Below are 14,679 nucleotides of genomic sequence, written 5' to 3' on the forward strand. Positions count from 1 at the left end.
ACTCCTTGTCTTAATTTATCCAAATCTTGTTTGTTTTTCAGTTTGCTGTTCACAAATCTGTAAACTAATTTTTGTTGATCTTTACATTTTTCTATGACATCTTTTTCATATTTTCTCTTTTCCTCTCTGCACGCTTGTACATATTCATTTCTATAACAAGTATATATTTTCCATTTTTCAGGTCTTTTGTGTTTCTTCCATTTCATCCAAGCTTTATCTCTTTTGTCTTTTAATTCCCTACAACTTTTGTTGTACCAGTACTTTACATATTCTTTTTCTTGTTTTTGTCTTGGGACATACTTTTCCACTTTTTTTTTTTTTTTTTTATAAATTGTTGTCAAAATATTCCATTTCTCTTCCACTGTTGTTTCTTCTTTGTATCTTCCTTCCCAGTTTTCTTTTTGAAAGAATTCTCTTATTATATCAAAGTTTGTTTTTTCATACATTCCTTCTCTATATTGTTCATTTGTTTTCATGTGTTTTTCCGCATTTAGTTCCAGTTCAATCAATATGTGGTCACTTTTACTTATTGGTGTTTTATATTCAATCTTTTCCACCATTCTAGGTTCAGATGTGATTATTAGGTCTAGTTTCGATGGTTCTTCATTTCTATACCTAGTGTTCTCCTGTATCCACTGTGTCATTGTGTGGTCAATAATCATCTCGAGTAGAACATTTCCCCATGAGCCTTCTCCACCCTTTACTGTCATCTCTTCCCAGCAGACTTCTTTGCAGTTAAAGTCGCCCATCATAACTATTCTTCCTCCATCTTCCATTATCTTATTTAATGTTATCGTTGTGTCTTCTAACATACTTTTATGTTCACTCTCTTCCCATGAGGCTGTTTTTGGAGGCACATAATTTATCACAAACTTTCTGCTCTTCTTATCTCTGTCTTCCACTTTGATCATAATCATCTCTACTGTATTCTTTCCATATGTGACACACCTCATGTTTATATCCTTAGTCAGGAACATAACTCCACCCCCTTGTTTTGTCTCTCTTGTTTCTAATCCAATAATTATATGCATCATGTCCTACACTGTTGGGTGGTAGTGGACCTTTTAATTTCATTTCTACAATTCCCATTATGTCCGGTTCTTTTTCCTTCAGATAATCATTCCGCTCATTCAATCCTGTTATTAATCCATCTATATTTGTGTAAGACACTCTTAGTTTTCTGCCACTTCCATCGTATTCTCTGTTTCTCTTTTGTTTTTCTGTAGTATGTCGTATTTCCTTACTTTCATATTCACTACTCCAATAGAATTTCTCTTTTTCTGACTCTGTTCTCTTCTCGTTTTTTTCCTTAGCTTCATGTCTTTTCATTTTTTCATCCTCTCTTTCCTCTATATTCGTTTCTCTTTTTATCCATACCTTTTTATATTGTTCAGTTGCTGCTAGTTTTCCAGTTTTTGTTAAGATATTCTCTGCCGTCGTTTGTGACCTGAATTTAATCTTAATTGGTCAGGTCTTATCTGTACTATACTTTCCGAGTCTAAACATCTCTTCAATTTGTTTCATGATTTCAGGTTCATCTTCCTGAACTAATTCTAGTAAACTGCTTACTTTTTCTTTTTCCTCATTGATTCTTGTGGTTCTATTTAGGTTATGTTTCTCTTCCATTCCTAATATAATTATACATTTCTTTTTATCTGCTAAGTCTCTTACTGTATTCTCCTTCTGTCTCATCACTTTGATAACTGAGTCTTCAGTTTGTTCTTTGATTTGCTGTTTAATTATGTCAGTAAATGCAACTTTACTGTTTTATTGGATTTTTTTTCCAATCCTGTGCTTCTTTTGCTATGGCCACTTTGTTGTCTTTATTATTCCTCTTTAATTCTTCATTCTCCTCTTTTACTTCTTTTAACTGTCTTTTTAATTCTTCTATTTCATTAGTTAAGTTTTTGTTCACCTTCTCTATTTCTTCCAATTTTTCAACTCTCTGCATAATCTTTGCTATGTTACCGAACCTATTCTCCCAATGTTCAGTCATTTGTTCAAGTATTTCCTCTAGTCTTGCTAATCGGGGGAGGTTGGTATCTGCCCCCCCCCCTCATTAAATCCCTGGAAATTATTATCCTCACCTTCCATTGTGCTGCTCTTATCTATATTTCTAATCTTTACATTTTTGTTAATCCCTTCACCAAAATCATCGGTCCTTCTCTTGTTTACAAGATGCCTGGCCTCCTGGACCAATTCCTCCCCTTCCTCATTTCCTTCCATTTCCTTCAGTAATCTCTCCCCTTCTTTTTCCTCACTTTCCCAGTACACCACGAGCTTTCCCAGTACACGAGCTTTCCCCTTCCCTGTAAATACAATAAGGTACTTCTTTTGCGTTGAGATCCACGAAAATTTCACTTTTTCTTCAGAACTCCAATCTTCGCCGTCCATCCGACGAAAAATGTGTGTGTGTGTGTGTATATATATATATATATATATATATATATATATATATATATATATGGAGGGAGCAGGTTCTCCTGTAGACATGTGTTGTTAAAGTTGACAGCATTAAGGAGGTTCTTAATCTTCTTATGGGTATTTTCAAGCTTTCTAACAAGGACTCAGCCATGTGGGGGGTGGGCATAAACCAGATTGCCAAAAAAATTATTCATATATTCTCAACCTTTCATCTGCAAGGAGACATCATCAGGAAAATCTGTAACATATAAATTACTGACATACAGAAATAAAGAAGAAGGGTATTAACAATAACATAAATTCACCAATCATGAAAATAGACATCAATAAATCAAGAAAATAGACATCAATAAATCAAATCGTAAACCAATACAGATACATAGCCAGTTGGGGATCAATACTTACAAAATTAAAGATTTAAAGAAATGACAAAAGATAGCATGGGTAGTTGACTTATATATCAGATCCTAACCTGCATGGGTGATGGAGGGGGAGGGGTAGTGTGGTGTGACCTGTCTTGACAGCGTCGGTATGGGGGTGGGGGTGTTGGGGTGAGGGTTGCGAGGTCGGTTAGAGGGGAGGATGGAGGGAGTGGGTGGGAGGAGGAGGGAGAGGGTGCTTATGACCCGACTTCCTATTGATAAAGGGTGTGGTGGTCACAGGAGGGTTTGGTTTTCCTAACTGTGAGTTTGATTGCATTTGTAATAAAATTATCTCTGACCACCTTTCCCCCCAAACATCCTCTAAGCCCCAATTTATTAACATCTATTATCATAACATCTTTACTAAGGCTTACAAAAAAGATGAAAAAATCATAAAAGATATCATCACTAAAAACTGCCACCCAGTCTCTAACGAGAAGAAAATCCGTGTGGTTGTATTCTACTCCAACCCAAAAACTAGCTCTTTGGTTATGAAAAACAACCTGAATAGTAATACTGAGACCATTTCTAAAACCAACATAGTTTATGAGTTTAAATGTGATATCGGGGACTGTGTAACCTGTAACTCATCCTACATTGGATATACTAGGTGTAGTCTCAGTAGGAGAATATCTATGCACTTACAAAATGGGGCTATCAAACATCATTTGAGAAAATATCATAACTAAACTGCCACCTGTGAGGACTTAGTTCAGAACACTAGAATAATCGCAAGCAATAGGGATGCACATAAGCTTAAGCTTTTAGAAGCAATGTTTATAAGAGAATATAGTCCTATTATAAACATCCAATGCAACATGATTTCTAGCATGAACTTGTATACAATGTTCTCGCCTGTGCGGCAAACCCCTTACCCCCCTCCCCCCAACCAAACCCTCCTGTGACCACCACACCCTTTATCAATACGAAGTCAGGTCATAAGCACCCTCTCCCTCCTCCCACCCACTCCCTCCATCCTCCCCTCTAACCGACCTCGCAACCCCCACCCCGACCCCCCCAACCCCCATACCGACGCTGTCAAGACGGGTCACACCCCACTACCCCTCCCCCTCCACCACCCATGCAGGTTAGGATCTGATATATAAGTCAACTACCCATGCTATCTTTTGTCATTTCTTTAAATCTTTAATTTTGTAAGTATTGATCCCCAACTGGCTATGTATCTGTATTGGTTTACGATTTGATTTATTGATGTCTATTTTCTTGATTTATTGATGTCTATTTTCATGATTGGTGAATTTTTGTTATTGTTAATACCCTTCTTCTTTATTTCTGTATGTCAGTAATTTATATGTTACAGATTTTCCTGATGATGTCTCCTTGCAGACGAAAGGTTGAGAATATATGAATAATTTTTTTGGCAATCTGGTTTATGCCCACCTCCCACATGGCCGATATTCTATATCTATATAAAAATATTCTTCTAAAAAATGCTGTGGAAGTTGGGGAGTGGTGGTATTTCGGTGACACTTTGTCCTAAAAATATTCTTGAAAAAGCGCTTGGGTAAGTCGGGGTCAGGTGGTATTCTTCCTCTTCTTCTTCTTCGCGTTCTTCTTCGCGTTCTTCCTCGCGTTCTTTTTCTTCGCGTTCTTCTTCTTTCTCCTCTTCTTCGCGTTCTTCTTCTTCTTCGTCTTCGCGTTCTTCTTCTTCTTCGCGTTTTTCTTCGCGTTCTTCCTCGCGTTCTTTTTCTTCTTCGCGTTCTTCTTCTTTCTCCTCTTCGCGTTCTTCTTCGTCTTCGCGTTCTTCTTCTTCGTCTTCTTCTTCGTCTTCTTCTTCTTCTTCGCGTTCTTCTTCTTCCTCTTCCTCTCCTTCTTCTTCGCGTTCTTCTTCGCGTTCTTCTTCTTCGCGTTCTTCTTCTTCTTCTTTGCGTTCTTCTTCTTCTTTGCGTTCTTCTTCTTCGCGTTCTTCTTCTTTTTCTTCTTCTTCTTTTTCTTCTTCTTCTTCTTCTTTGCGTTCTTCTTCTTCTGCTTCTTCTTCTTCTTCTAAATAAAAATATTCTTCTAAAAAACGCTGTGGACGTCGGGGAAAGGTGGTATTACGGTGACACTTTGTCCTAAAAATATTCTTTGCAAATTCCTGGGTGAGTTTCAACTCGCTGATTGGCTGAGAGTGATGACGTCACGACAACGGAGACAACTGATTGGCCGAGAGCGGTGACGTCACGACAACGGAGACGGCTGATTGGCTGAGAGCCGGACGAAAAAATAAAATTCTCCAAAATGTTTCAATTTCACGACGTCCCTAACCGATTTGAAAGGGGATCCGGCAAAAAGATTACAATTACGGACCCCGTGACACGGGCCATCCCTGTAAGGGTATAAATCGCATATACGCGGTCGCGGGACTCGAGCGGATCTAGAGGACTCGAGCGGATCTAGAGGACTCGAGCGGATCTAGAGGACTCGAGCGGATCTAGAGGACTCGAGCGGATCTAGAGGACTTGAGCGGATCTTGAGGGCTCGAGCGGATCTTTGGGACTCGAGCGGATCTTGAGGACTCGAGCGGATCTACGGGACTCCACCAAAATATAGACGAAAAACACGTGGGCGTAAGTCTAAATAAAAATATTCTTCAAAAAAACAAAAATGACGAAAATAAAAGAGGTGAATAATTTACAGTTGTTTATTTTATAGCCTTTGTTTGAAGGTGGGGCGTAGCCCCCCGGCGCAGCCGGGCTGGCGAAGCCAGGGGCTTGTATATATATAAATAAATATGTATATATATATATATACATATATATATAATATATACATATATGATATATATATATATATAATATATACATATATGATATATATATATATATAATATATATATATTATATATATATATATATATAATTCATATATAAGAAAATGTGGGTAAATTATGACTTTAAGAGTCTATTATTCCTATGGGAATTTAACACATATCTGACATATGACGAAATCAAGTTACAATTGGTCGGTCGGAACCAATTGTAATCGTAAGTTGACGACTACCTGTGTTCATCATTCCCTTGACACAGTTTCATTATTTCTTGTTTATCTTTTAGTTTACCTTTCACATACCTGTAGAATAGTTTAGGATAGTCCTTGCATATGTCTATTATGTCTTTTTCATGGTTTCACTTTGCTTCCCTGCACAATTTTACATATTCATTTCTTAATTTGATATATATTTGCCACTTGCTCTTTTCCCCCCCATCTTTTCCAGGCTTTGTCTCTTTTATCTTTAGCCTCACTACATTTTTGTTGTGCATACATACATATACCAAATGCTTTTTTCCCCTTACATGGGGGGGCAGCCAAAAAGAAAAAGGCATAGAAACCACTCCCACACATTCCATCCCCTATATATTCCACTCCCCTCCTCCCTCCCTCTCATCTTGGCACCTCCTGGATGACAGGTCATCCCTGCTTCCTGTCTTCTGCCCTGGGTCAGAAGCAGTGTCACAAGACACAGCACATCCACATTCCCTCTTTATAAATGTCTTTTAATATGTTCCATTTCTCTTCCATCTTTGTTTCTTCATTTAAGAAGTTTTCCCAATTTACATTTTGAAAGAATTTTCTGAGTTTCTCAAAATCCATTTTGTTGCACATTAGTCTTCTGTTTCTATGTTTTTCATTTCTTCTCAAATCCATATGCTCTTTTAGATCAAACTGTATTAGTATATGGTCACTCTTCCCGATTGGTGTCTTATATTTGATTTTATCCACAATTTCAGGCTCTGACATAAATATTAAATCTAGTCTCAACAGTTTTTCATTGTTTCTATGTCTGGTATTTTCCTTTATTTATTGAGTCATTGTGTATTCAATGGTCATATCCAGTAGTATATTTCCCCAAAGGTCTTCTCCACTTTTCACTGTCATTTCTTCCCAACATATTTCTTTTGAATTAAAGTCACCCATAATTACTTTGTTTCCTCCTTTCAGTAATTCAGTTAATGCATTCTTTGTGTCTTCCAACAGTTTGGAATGATCACTCTCTGTCCAAGACTGTTATTGGGGACACATATATTACTACAAATTTTCTACTTTTCATGTCACTGTTTTCAACCTTTATCATAATTCCACATTATTTTTTCCTTCTGTTATCTTAGTCAAAAACATGACTCCATCATGTTTCTCATATTTTTCATCCAATGGTTGTATAAACCTTGTCCCAGAGTATTAGGTGATAGTGGACCTTTTAATTTCGTCTCCACAATTCCCATTATGTCTGGTTTCTCTACTGCCAGATAGTCATTTAATTAGTTTAGTCCTGAAATGCCATCTATGTTAGTATGTTTATTAATTTTTTCCTTTCTCCCTTTTTGTTTATTATGTTTTTTTTTTTGTTTTTTTTTTATATATATACCATTTTCTCAGCCTCAGGTCCAGTGCTCTAAAAAAATACTCATTCTTTTGGTCTCTGTTCTCTAGTTATTTTGTTTTTTTTTCATTTGCTTCATTTCTTAGTGTCTTTTCCCTTTTTTTCTCATCACTCATTTCTTTTTTCATCCATACATTTTTTATATTTTCACTATTTGCCAGCTTTGCTGTTTTTTTTTTATAGTACTTCTGCTATCATTTGAGACCTTAGTTTTATTTTTAGTGGTCATTTTTTTTTTTTTTTTTCATTGGAGTATTGTCCCATCCCATATACTTATTCTATTTCTTTGTCCAGTACTTGTCCCTCCTCTTGTATCTCTTTCAGAATTTCTTTTGCAATTTCTTTTTCTTCTTTTTCTCTTTGGTATCTAGGTACATTAAAAAAAATGTGTCTGACCTAATTCTCTTTTTCCTTAATTACTTTAATTACCATTTCTTTAGCATTTTCTTCCACTTGTTGCTGTACTATTTCTTAAAAAAAAAAAAAAAAATCTTGTTCCACTTTCCATTGATTTTTTATTTCTTGGAGATGTGTTTCTTTAATTGTTTCTCCGACTTTCTCGGTTACCATTTGTATTTGTTCTTTCACCTCTTTTTTTCAAAGCCTCATTTTTGAAGGGGTGATTGTGCCAATATCACTGTATGGGACAGAAACAAGGAACATTAGAGAAGAAGTATGATAGGGGTTATTAGGCTAGATAGAGTGAGAAATGAGGAGGTGGGGAGGAGAACAGGGGTGGAAAGGGAGTTGGTTAGGTAGAGTTGATGAAAGAGTATTGGGATGCTTTGGACACATGGAAAGAAAAAGTGAAGAAAGATTAGTAAAAGAGGTGTGGAAGGCAGAGGGGGAAGAGTGAACACAAGGGGGTGACCAAGGAAAAGATGGATGGATGGGGTGAAAGGAGCATTGGGAAAGAGGGGAATGTCTGTTGAGGAAGGAAGCAAAAAGACAGAAAATAAAGGTGAGTGGAGAATGGTTATGTACAGATGATGCTGTGATGCATGTAAGGGAGTGGGTGGGGGATTGTAAGGGAGTATATGTGAATGATATTTTGATGCAACCCAAAGGGATTTCTCCTAATCTTTTCCATTTCTGCATGAGGGGAAGGAGAGGGGGGTCACTGATTAAATGAAGAGGCCTTGCTTCTGACCCCATGCAGTGGGCAAGATGGAGGGATGACTGATCATCCAGGAGGAGCCAAGAAAAGAGGGAGGGAGGGGGGTGAATAGGAGTGGAGTATGTGGGGATAAAATAGGTGGGGGTGGATTTATGCCTTTGACTACCTCCCTTGTAAAGGGGAAAAAGCCCTTGGTATATGTATGTAACTTTTCTGATAGAAATGCAATCTGTCATTCTGTTTTTGAGTTAGTCACAGCTCTTGTTTGTTCAGTTATTTGTGTGTTTTTGACAGCTGTTCTGTAGTTGCTCTCCTGTGCTATGAGTTATCAATGTATGTGAGAGTTTTGATATACTCTGGCTTTGGGGTTTGAGGAACAGTGCTGGTTGTATGGTCCCTTGTAGAACCCCACTGTATCGTCTTTTGGTCTCCAATGTATGATTGTTCTAAGGCACTACATTCTTGGCTGTTCAATGTATATATGGATGGAGTGGTGCAAGAGGTAAATGGAAGGGTAATGGGTTGGGGATTGGAGATGGTTAATGGAAATGGAGAAAAGTAGGAGATGAACCAGTTGTTGTTTGCTGACAACACTGTGCTTGTGGCAGGATGAGAGGAGGGATTGAGGAAGTTAGTGACAGAGTTTGGGAAGGTGTGCAAAAGAAAGAAGTTGAAAATACATGTGGGTAAAAGTAAAGTGATGAGATGTACAAGGGGAGAGAGTGGCAGCAGACTGGAAGTGAGTATTAAGGGAGAGAGACTGGAGGAAGTGGATAGTTTTAGATACTAGGGTGCGAATGTGGCAGGAAAGGGAGGAGTGGGGGTGGATGTAGAATGTAGATTGAGAGAAGCAAGTAAATGCCTTGGTGGATTCAAAAGTGTAATGAGAAATAGATATTTTGGAATGGATACTAAGAGGAGATTATATGAAGGAGTGATTGTGCCAACAGCACTATATGGGGCATAAGAGAGGAGGAATTTGAATGTATTTACCTAGTTGTATTTTACGGGAAGGGGAGCTATGCTCGTGGGGTCCCGTCTTCATATCTCATTTTATCTAAACTATTTTTAAATTCATGTATTGTTTTTGCACACACCACTTTCTCATCTAACTTGTTCCAACTGTTTATTACTCTGTGAGGAAAGCTGTTCTTTTTCAAGTCTCTTCTATAGCTGTCTTTTTTTATTTTCTTTCCGTGTCCTCTTGTATTTCTGTCATCCCATTTTATCAGTGTTTGAGATGAGGTGCTTGAGAAGTATGATCGGAGTTACTAGGCCGGTTAGTGTGAGAAATGAGAAGGTTAGAAGGAGAACATGGGTGGAAAGGGAGTTGGGAAATAGGGTTGATGAAAGAGTATTAGGATGATTTGGACACATGGAAAGAATGAGTGAAGAATAGTAAAAGCGGTGTGGATGGCAGAGGTAGAAGGAATGAACATGAGGGGGCAACCAAGGACAAGATGGATGGATGGGGTAAAAAGGGCATTAGGAAAAAGGGGAATGTCTGTTGAGGAAGGATAGGAGAAGGCAGAAGATAGGGGTGAATGGAAAATGTTTGTATAGATGATGCTGTGATTCATGAAAGGGGATGGGGGTGGGGGAGTATATGTGAAAAAATAATTTGATGTAGCCCAAAGGGATTTCTCCCAGTCGTCTCTTTTTCTGCATGAGGGGCTGAAGAGGGAGGGTCGCCAATTTAACCTCTTTCATACAGTGCCGCCTACGTAGGCGGCATGAGGAGCAAGTGGATACGCGAGGCTGCCATATCGGCGTCTTGATTATATTTATTGTAGTTGTCCCTGCGGAACTGACATACTCTCTAAACTGGCTTCATCACATTTTCTATGGTTATCAAAATTCACGGGTGAAAGAGAGAACGATCGATATAAGCGGTGACTATTTTTTATGATGTGAGTATTATGACGCAACATCGTACGTCTGGCAGCTAATGCTGCCCGCGAGATTTTGGCCCGGAGTGAAGTGGTTAATGAAGTGGCCTTGCTGTGGATGTGCTGTGTCTTGCAACACTGCTTCTGACTTTGGGCAGTGGGTGAGATGCAGAGATAACCCATCATCCAGAAGGAGCCAAGGTAAGAGGGAGGGAGTGGAGTGAATGGAAGTGGAGTATGTAGGGTATGGAATGGGTGGGAGTGGATTTTAAGCCTTTGTTATATGTATGTACAGGTTATGAATGTAAGGTATCATCATCTTTACAGAAATGCAATAAAGTTGTACATCTATAATATTTTTTAATTGTAAATCTATATATTCATGTTCATTCATACATACATTAAATGAAGCAGCCTTGCTGTGGAAGTGCTGTGTTTTGCTGCATTGCTTCTGACCAAGGATAGTGGGTGAGATGCAGGGATGACCCGTCATCCAGGAGCCAAGAAAAGATGAAGAGAGAGGTGGTGAATGGGAGTGGAGTATGTGGGAATGAAATGAGTGGGAGTGGATTTATGTCTGACTTTGGCTACCTCCCTTGTAATGGGGAAAAAGCACTTGCTAAGTGTATGTATATATACGTTCATGTATAGATAAGATTTCGATTGCCTGAATATATTTATGGATTTATGGGTACTGCAGAGGTTGTTCATTTGGAGGATGAATGGGGAGACCAGCTATTAGCAAGTAAACAAGCTGATGCAGCCATTAGTCACTATATTGAGGCAGGAAAAACCATTAAAGCCCTTGATGCAGCTATATCAGCACGCCAGTGGAAGAAAGCTGTTCATATAATTCAGGTAAGGAATGTGATTTGTCATGTGTAATATGTTTAAAATTCATAAGGTCAGAAGTTTGAATTGAACTGAAACTGAAATATGAAAATATTGTGCTGTTGTGCTCCTTGCAAATATAAATCATGCATAATCATTCATCTCTGGTTATAGATAGGTGAAACCATTTCTTTTAGAAATGGAAACAATATTTACCTTGTTGTATTTTGAAGGAAGGGTGTCCCGCCATTGTACCTCGCAGTGTCTAGTTTGCTCTTAAACTCATGAATGGTTTTTGCAAACACTATTTCATTGTCCAGTTTGTTCCAAGTGTCCACCACTCTATATGGAAAACTGTTTTTCTTCAGATCTCTTCTGTAGCTATGTTTTTTTTTTATTTTCTTTCCATGTCCTCTTGTGCTTCTCTTGTCCCAGTTTAACAAGTCCTCTCTATTGAGTATTTCTGTGCCTTTCATGATTCTGTAGATAGTCAGTAGGTCACCTCTCTCTCTTCTTTGCTCCAGCATCAAGAACTCCAGTTTAGCCAATCTCTCCTCATCTGACAAGTTTGCGAGTGCAGGTGCCATTTTTGTGGCTGCTCTCTGGATTCTTTCTATTTTCTTTATATTCTTTTTGGTACTGGGTGACCACAATGTCGCCGCATACTCTAGTCTAGGCCTTATCAGTGTGACTAATATTTTTTTAACCCCTTCCATACGGTGCCTCACACGTAGGCGTCATGGGGAGCGAGTGTATTCGCGAGGCTGCCATATCGGCGTCTCGATTATATTTATTGTAGTCGCCCCTCCATAATGACATTCTTTCTAATTCTTTTGTAATCGCATTTTCTATGGTTATCAAAATTCACGGGTGAAGAGAGAACGATCGATATAAGCGGTGACTATATTTTATGATGCGAGTATTATTACGACACGTCGTACGGCTGGCATTGGATGCTGCCACCGAGATCTAAGTCCATGACGCCTACGTGTGCGGCACCGTATGGAAGGGGTTAATAATTTCTTCGTCCAAATATGTAAATGCTTATTTTATTGATCTTAGCAAGTTGTAGGATTCTCAGACAACTTTGTTAATCTGTTTGTCATAGGACAAGTCGTTTGAGATAATTACACCCAAATCTTTTTCAGATCTCTCCTTCTTTACCTCCTTGGTTCCAATTTTATATTGTCCTGATATTCTATTTTTGCTTTTTCCAAACTCCATTATGCTACACTTGTTAATATTGAAGTCCACTTCCCATTTCTGACTCCAGTTCCATACCTTATTCAGATCTTCTTGCAGCGATTTGCAGTCCTTTTCAGTTTTTACTTTCCTTAACAGTTTGGCGTCATCTGCAAAGAAGTTCATGTAACATTTCACATCATTATCCATGTCATTCACATAAATAGCACACATTATTGGAGCCAATACAGATCCTTGCAGTACTCCACTGACCACCTCTTTCCAACCTGAATATTTTTCTCTGAGCACTACTCTCATCTTTCTACCAATCAGGAAGTCCTCCATCCATTTTAGTAGGTTCCCTTGTATCCCTCCTATATGTTCCAGTTTTTTTTATCATTTTTTGTGTGGCACTTTGTCAAAAGCTTTTTGTAAGTCCAGGAAGGCACAATCAGCCTATCCATTCCTTTCTTGTACTATATCTATTAATCTTGACTAGAAACATATTAAGTTTGTGGTACATGATCTTCCTTATCTGAACCCAAATTGTCTTTGGTTTATTATATTGTTGTCTTCCAGATGTTTTACCCATCTATTCTTGATGATTTTCTCACAAATTTTGGCTTAAGTGCTTGTTAGTGAGACTGGCCTATAGTTAGTTGGTTCTTCCTTGTTTCCTCCTTTATATATTGGTACAATGTCCCTGTAGTGGGGATTCCCTGTGGTGGGGGAAAAGAATACTGCCACCAAGTATTCCCACTTGGATCGTAAGAGGCAAGAAGAAAGGGATGGGGAGTGGGACTAGGCATCCTTCTCCTTGTAGCCCTACAGGGGACATTCCTAAACGAAAAAGTAAAGGCATAAGAGGGTCTGGGAGTTTTCCGACCAGCACCCTAAGGTTTGGGTCTTTTAATGTGCGTGGATGTGGTACAGATGAGAGTAAAAGGGAAGAGATAGGTAGTATGTTTGTGAGAAGAAAGATGGATGTGTTTTCTTTGAGTGAAACTAAGTTGAAAGGGAAGGGTGAAAGTAAGTTTGGGAGTGTAAGTGGGAGGTTATCAGGAGTGAAGAGAGGGCGAGGGAGGGATGTGGTGGCTATTCTAGTAAGTGAAGAGATAGGTAAATGTGTAGTGGAGTGGAAGGAGGTTTCCTCAAGGATAATGTGGATGAAGGTGAAACTGGGAAAGGAGATGTGGGTTTTTGTAAGTGCATATGGGCCTGGCAGTGAGAAGAGTGTAGAAGAAAGGAAGGCCTTTTGGATAGATTTAAATGAGTGCATAGAGTATGTAGGAAGAAATGTCAATGTAATAGTACTGGGAGACCTTAATGCTAGGGTAGGAAATGGTCCAATCGATGGAGTGGTTGGGAAATGTGGAGTTCCAGGAAAGAATTGTAGTGGAGAGTTAATTGTGGAAATGTGTCTAGAAAGAGAGTTGATGATAGCAAATACAGTGTTTCGGAAGAAAGGCAAGCATAAGTACACATGGGAGAGGGTGGTGGAGGGAAGGGTGGTAGATAGAGCACTAATGGATTATGTAGTGGTAAATAGGATTATGATAGGAAGAGTTAAGGATGTACATGTGCTAAGGGGAGAGGGTGGGGGAATATCAGATCATTTTTTGGTGGAAGGTAAGTTGAGAGTGGAGGATAGATGGAGAAAGAGGAAAGGGACAAAAGGTAGGGAGGTTCTTAGAGTGAACTCTTTGAATGAAAAGGAAAAGGAGAAGGAGTACGAAAAGAAGCTGAAGGAGTGGGAGGGAGTGAAGGATAGAGTAGAGCTGGGTGTGGAGGAGGAATGGGGATGGCTCAAGGAGGGAGTCACAAAGTGTGCAAAGATGGTGTGTGGAACAAGAACAGGGGGAAATGGAAGAAAGGGTAGTGAATGGTGGGATGAGGAAACAAAGAAGGTTGTAGAAGAGAAGAAGCGAGCTTTCACAGATTGGTTACAAAATAGGACGAGGGAGTCATATGAGAGGTACAAAGAAAAGAAAAGAAAAGAAAAGTAAAGCAAAAGGTAAAGGAGGCAAAGAGGAGAGCAGATGTGAAATGGGGTAAGAGTATGACAGAAAATTTTGAAAGTAATAAAAAGATGTTTTGGAAAGAAATTAAGAGAGGAAGAGGAGGCGAATCAAGTAGAGAAGAAAAGGTAAAAGGTGCAGATGGAGAGATGATAATGGAAGAGAAGGCAGTAAGGGGAAGATGGGCAGAATATTTTGGGGAGTTGCTAAATGTGAAGGAGGATAAGGAGGGAAAGATAGTTGCAGTGGGAAATGCGAAGAAAATGAGAGTGAGTGAGGAGAATGGAGGAGAAATAAGGAAGGATGAGGTGAAGGCAGCAGTTAAGATGATGAGTGCAGGTAAGGCACCTGGTTTGGATGGATGCCATGCAGAATGTCTGAAAAAAGGAGGTACAGTGATGGTGGACTGGTTGGT

The 14,679-nt window shown here is 38.9% G+C and overlaps 1 protein-coding gene across 3 annotated transcripts in view; it reads left to right on the forward strand.

Moving 5' to 3' along the window:
* Positions 1-14,679, forward strand: part of Oseg2 (intraflagellar transport protein Oseg2) — a 544,964-nt gene that overhangs the window by 257,385 nt on the left and 272,900 nt on the right. For all 3 annotated transcript variants that reach the window (XM_076173301.1, XM_076173302.1, XM_076173303.1), the window contains exon 18: positions 10,934-11,091. In XM_076173301.1, coding sequence (XP_076029416.1) covers positions 10,934-11,091 — 158 coding nt within the window. The remainder of the gene's footprint in view (positions 1-10,933; positions 11,092-14,679) is intronic.

Source organism: Oratosquilla oratoria, chromosome 34 (genome assembly GCF_046742065.1).
Source record: "Oratosquilla oratoria isolate Oo_2021 chromosome 34, ASM4674206v1, whole genome shotgun sequence".
Lineage (NCBI taxonomy): Eukaryota > Metazoa > Arthropoda > Malacostraca > Stomatopoda > Squillidae > Oratosquilla > Oratosquilla oratoria.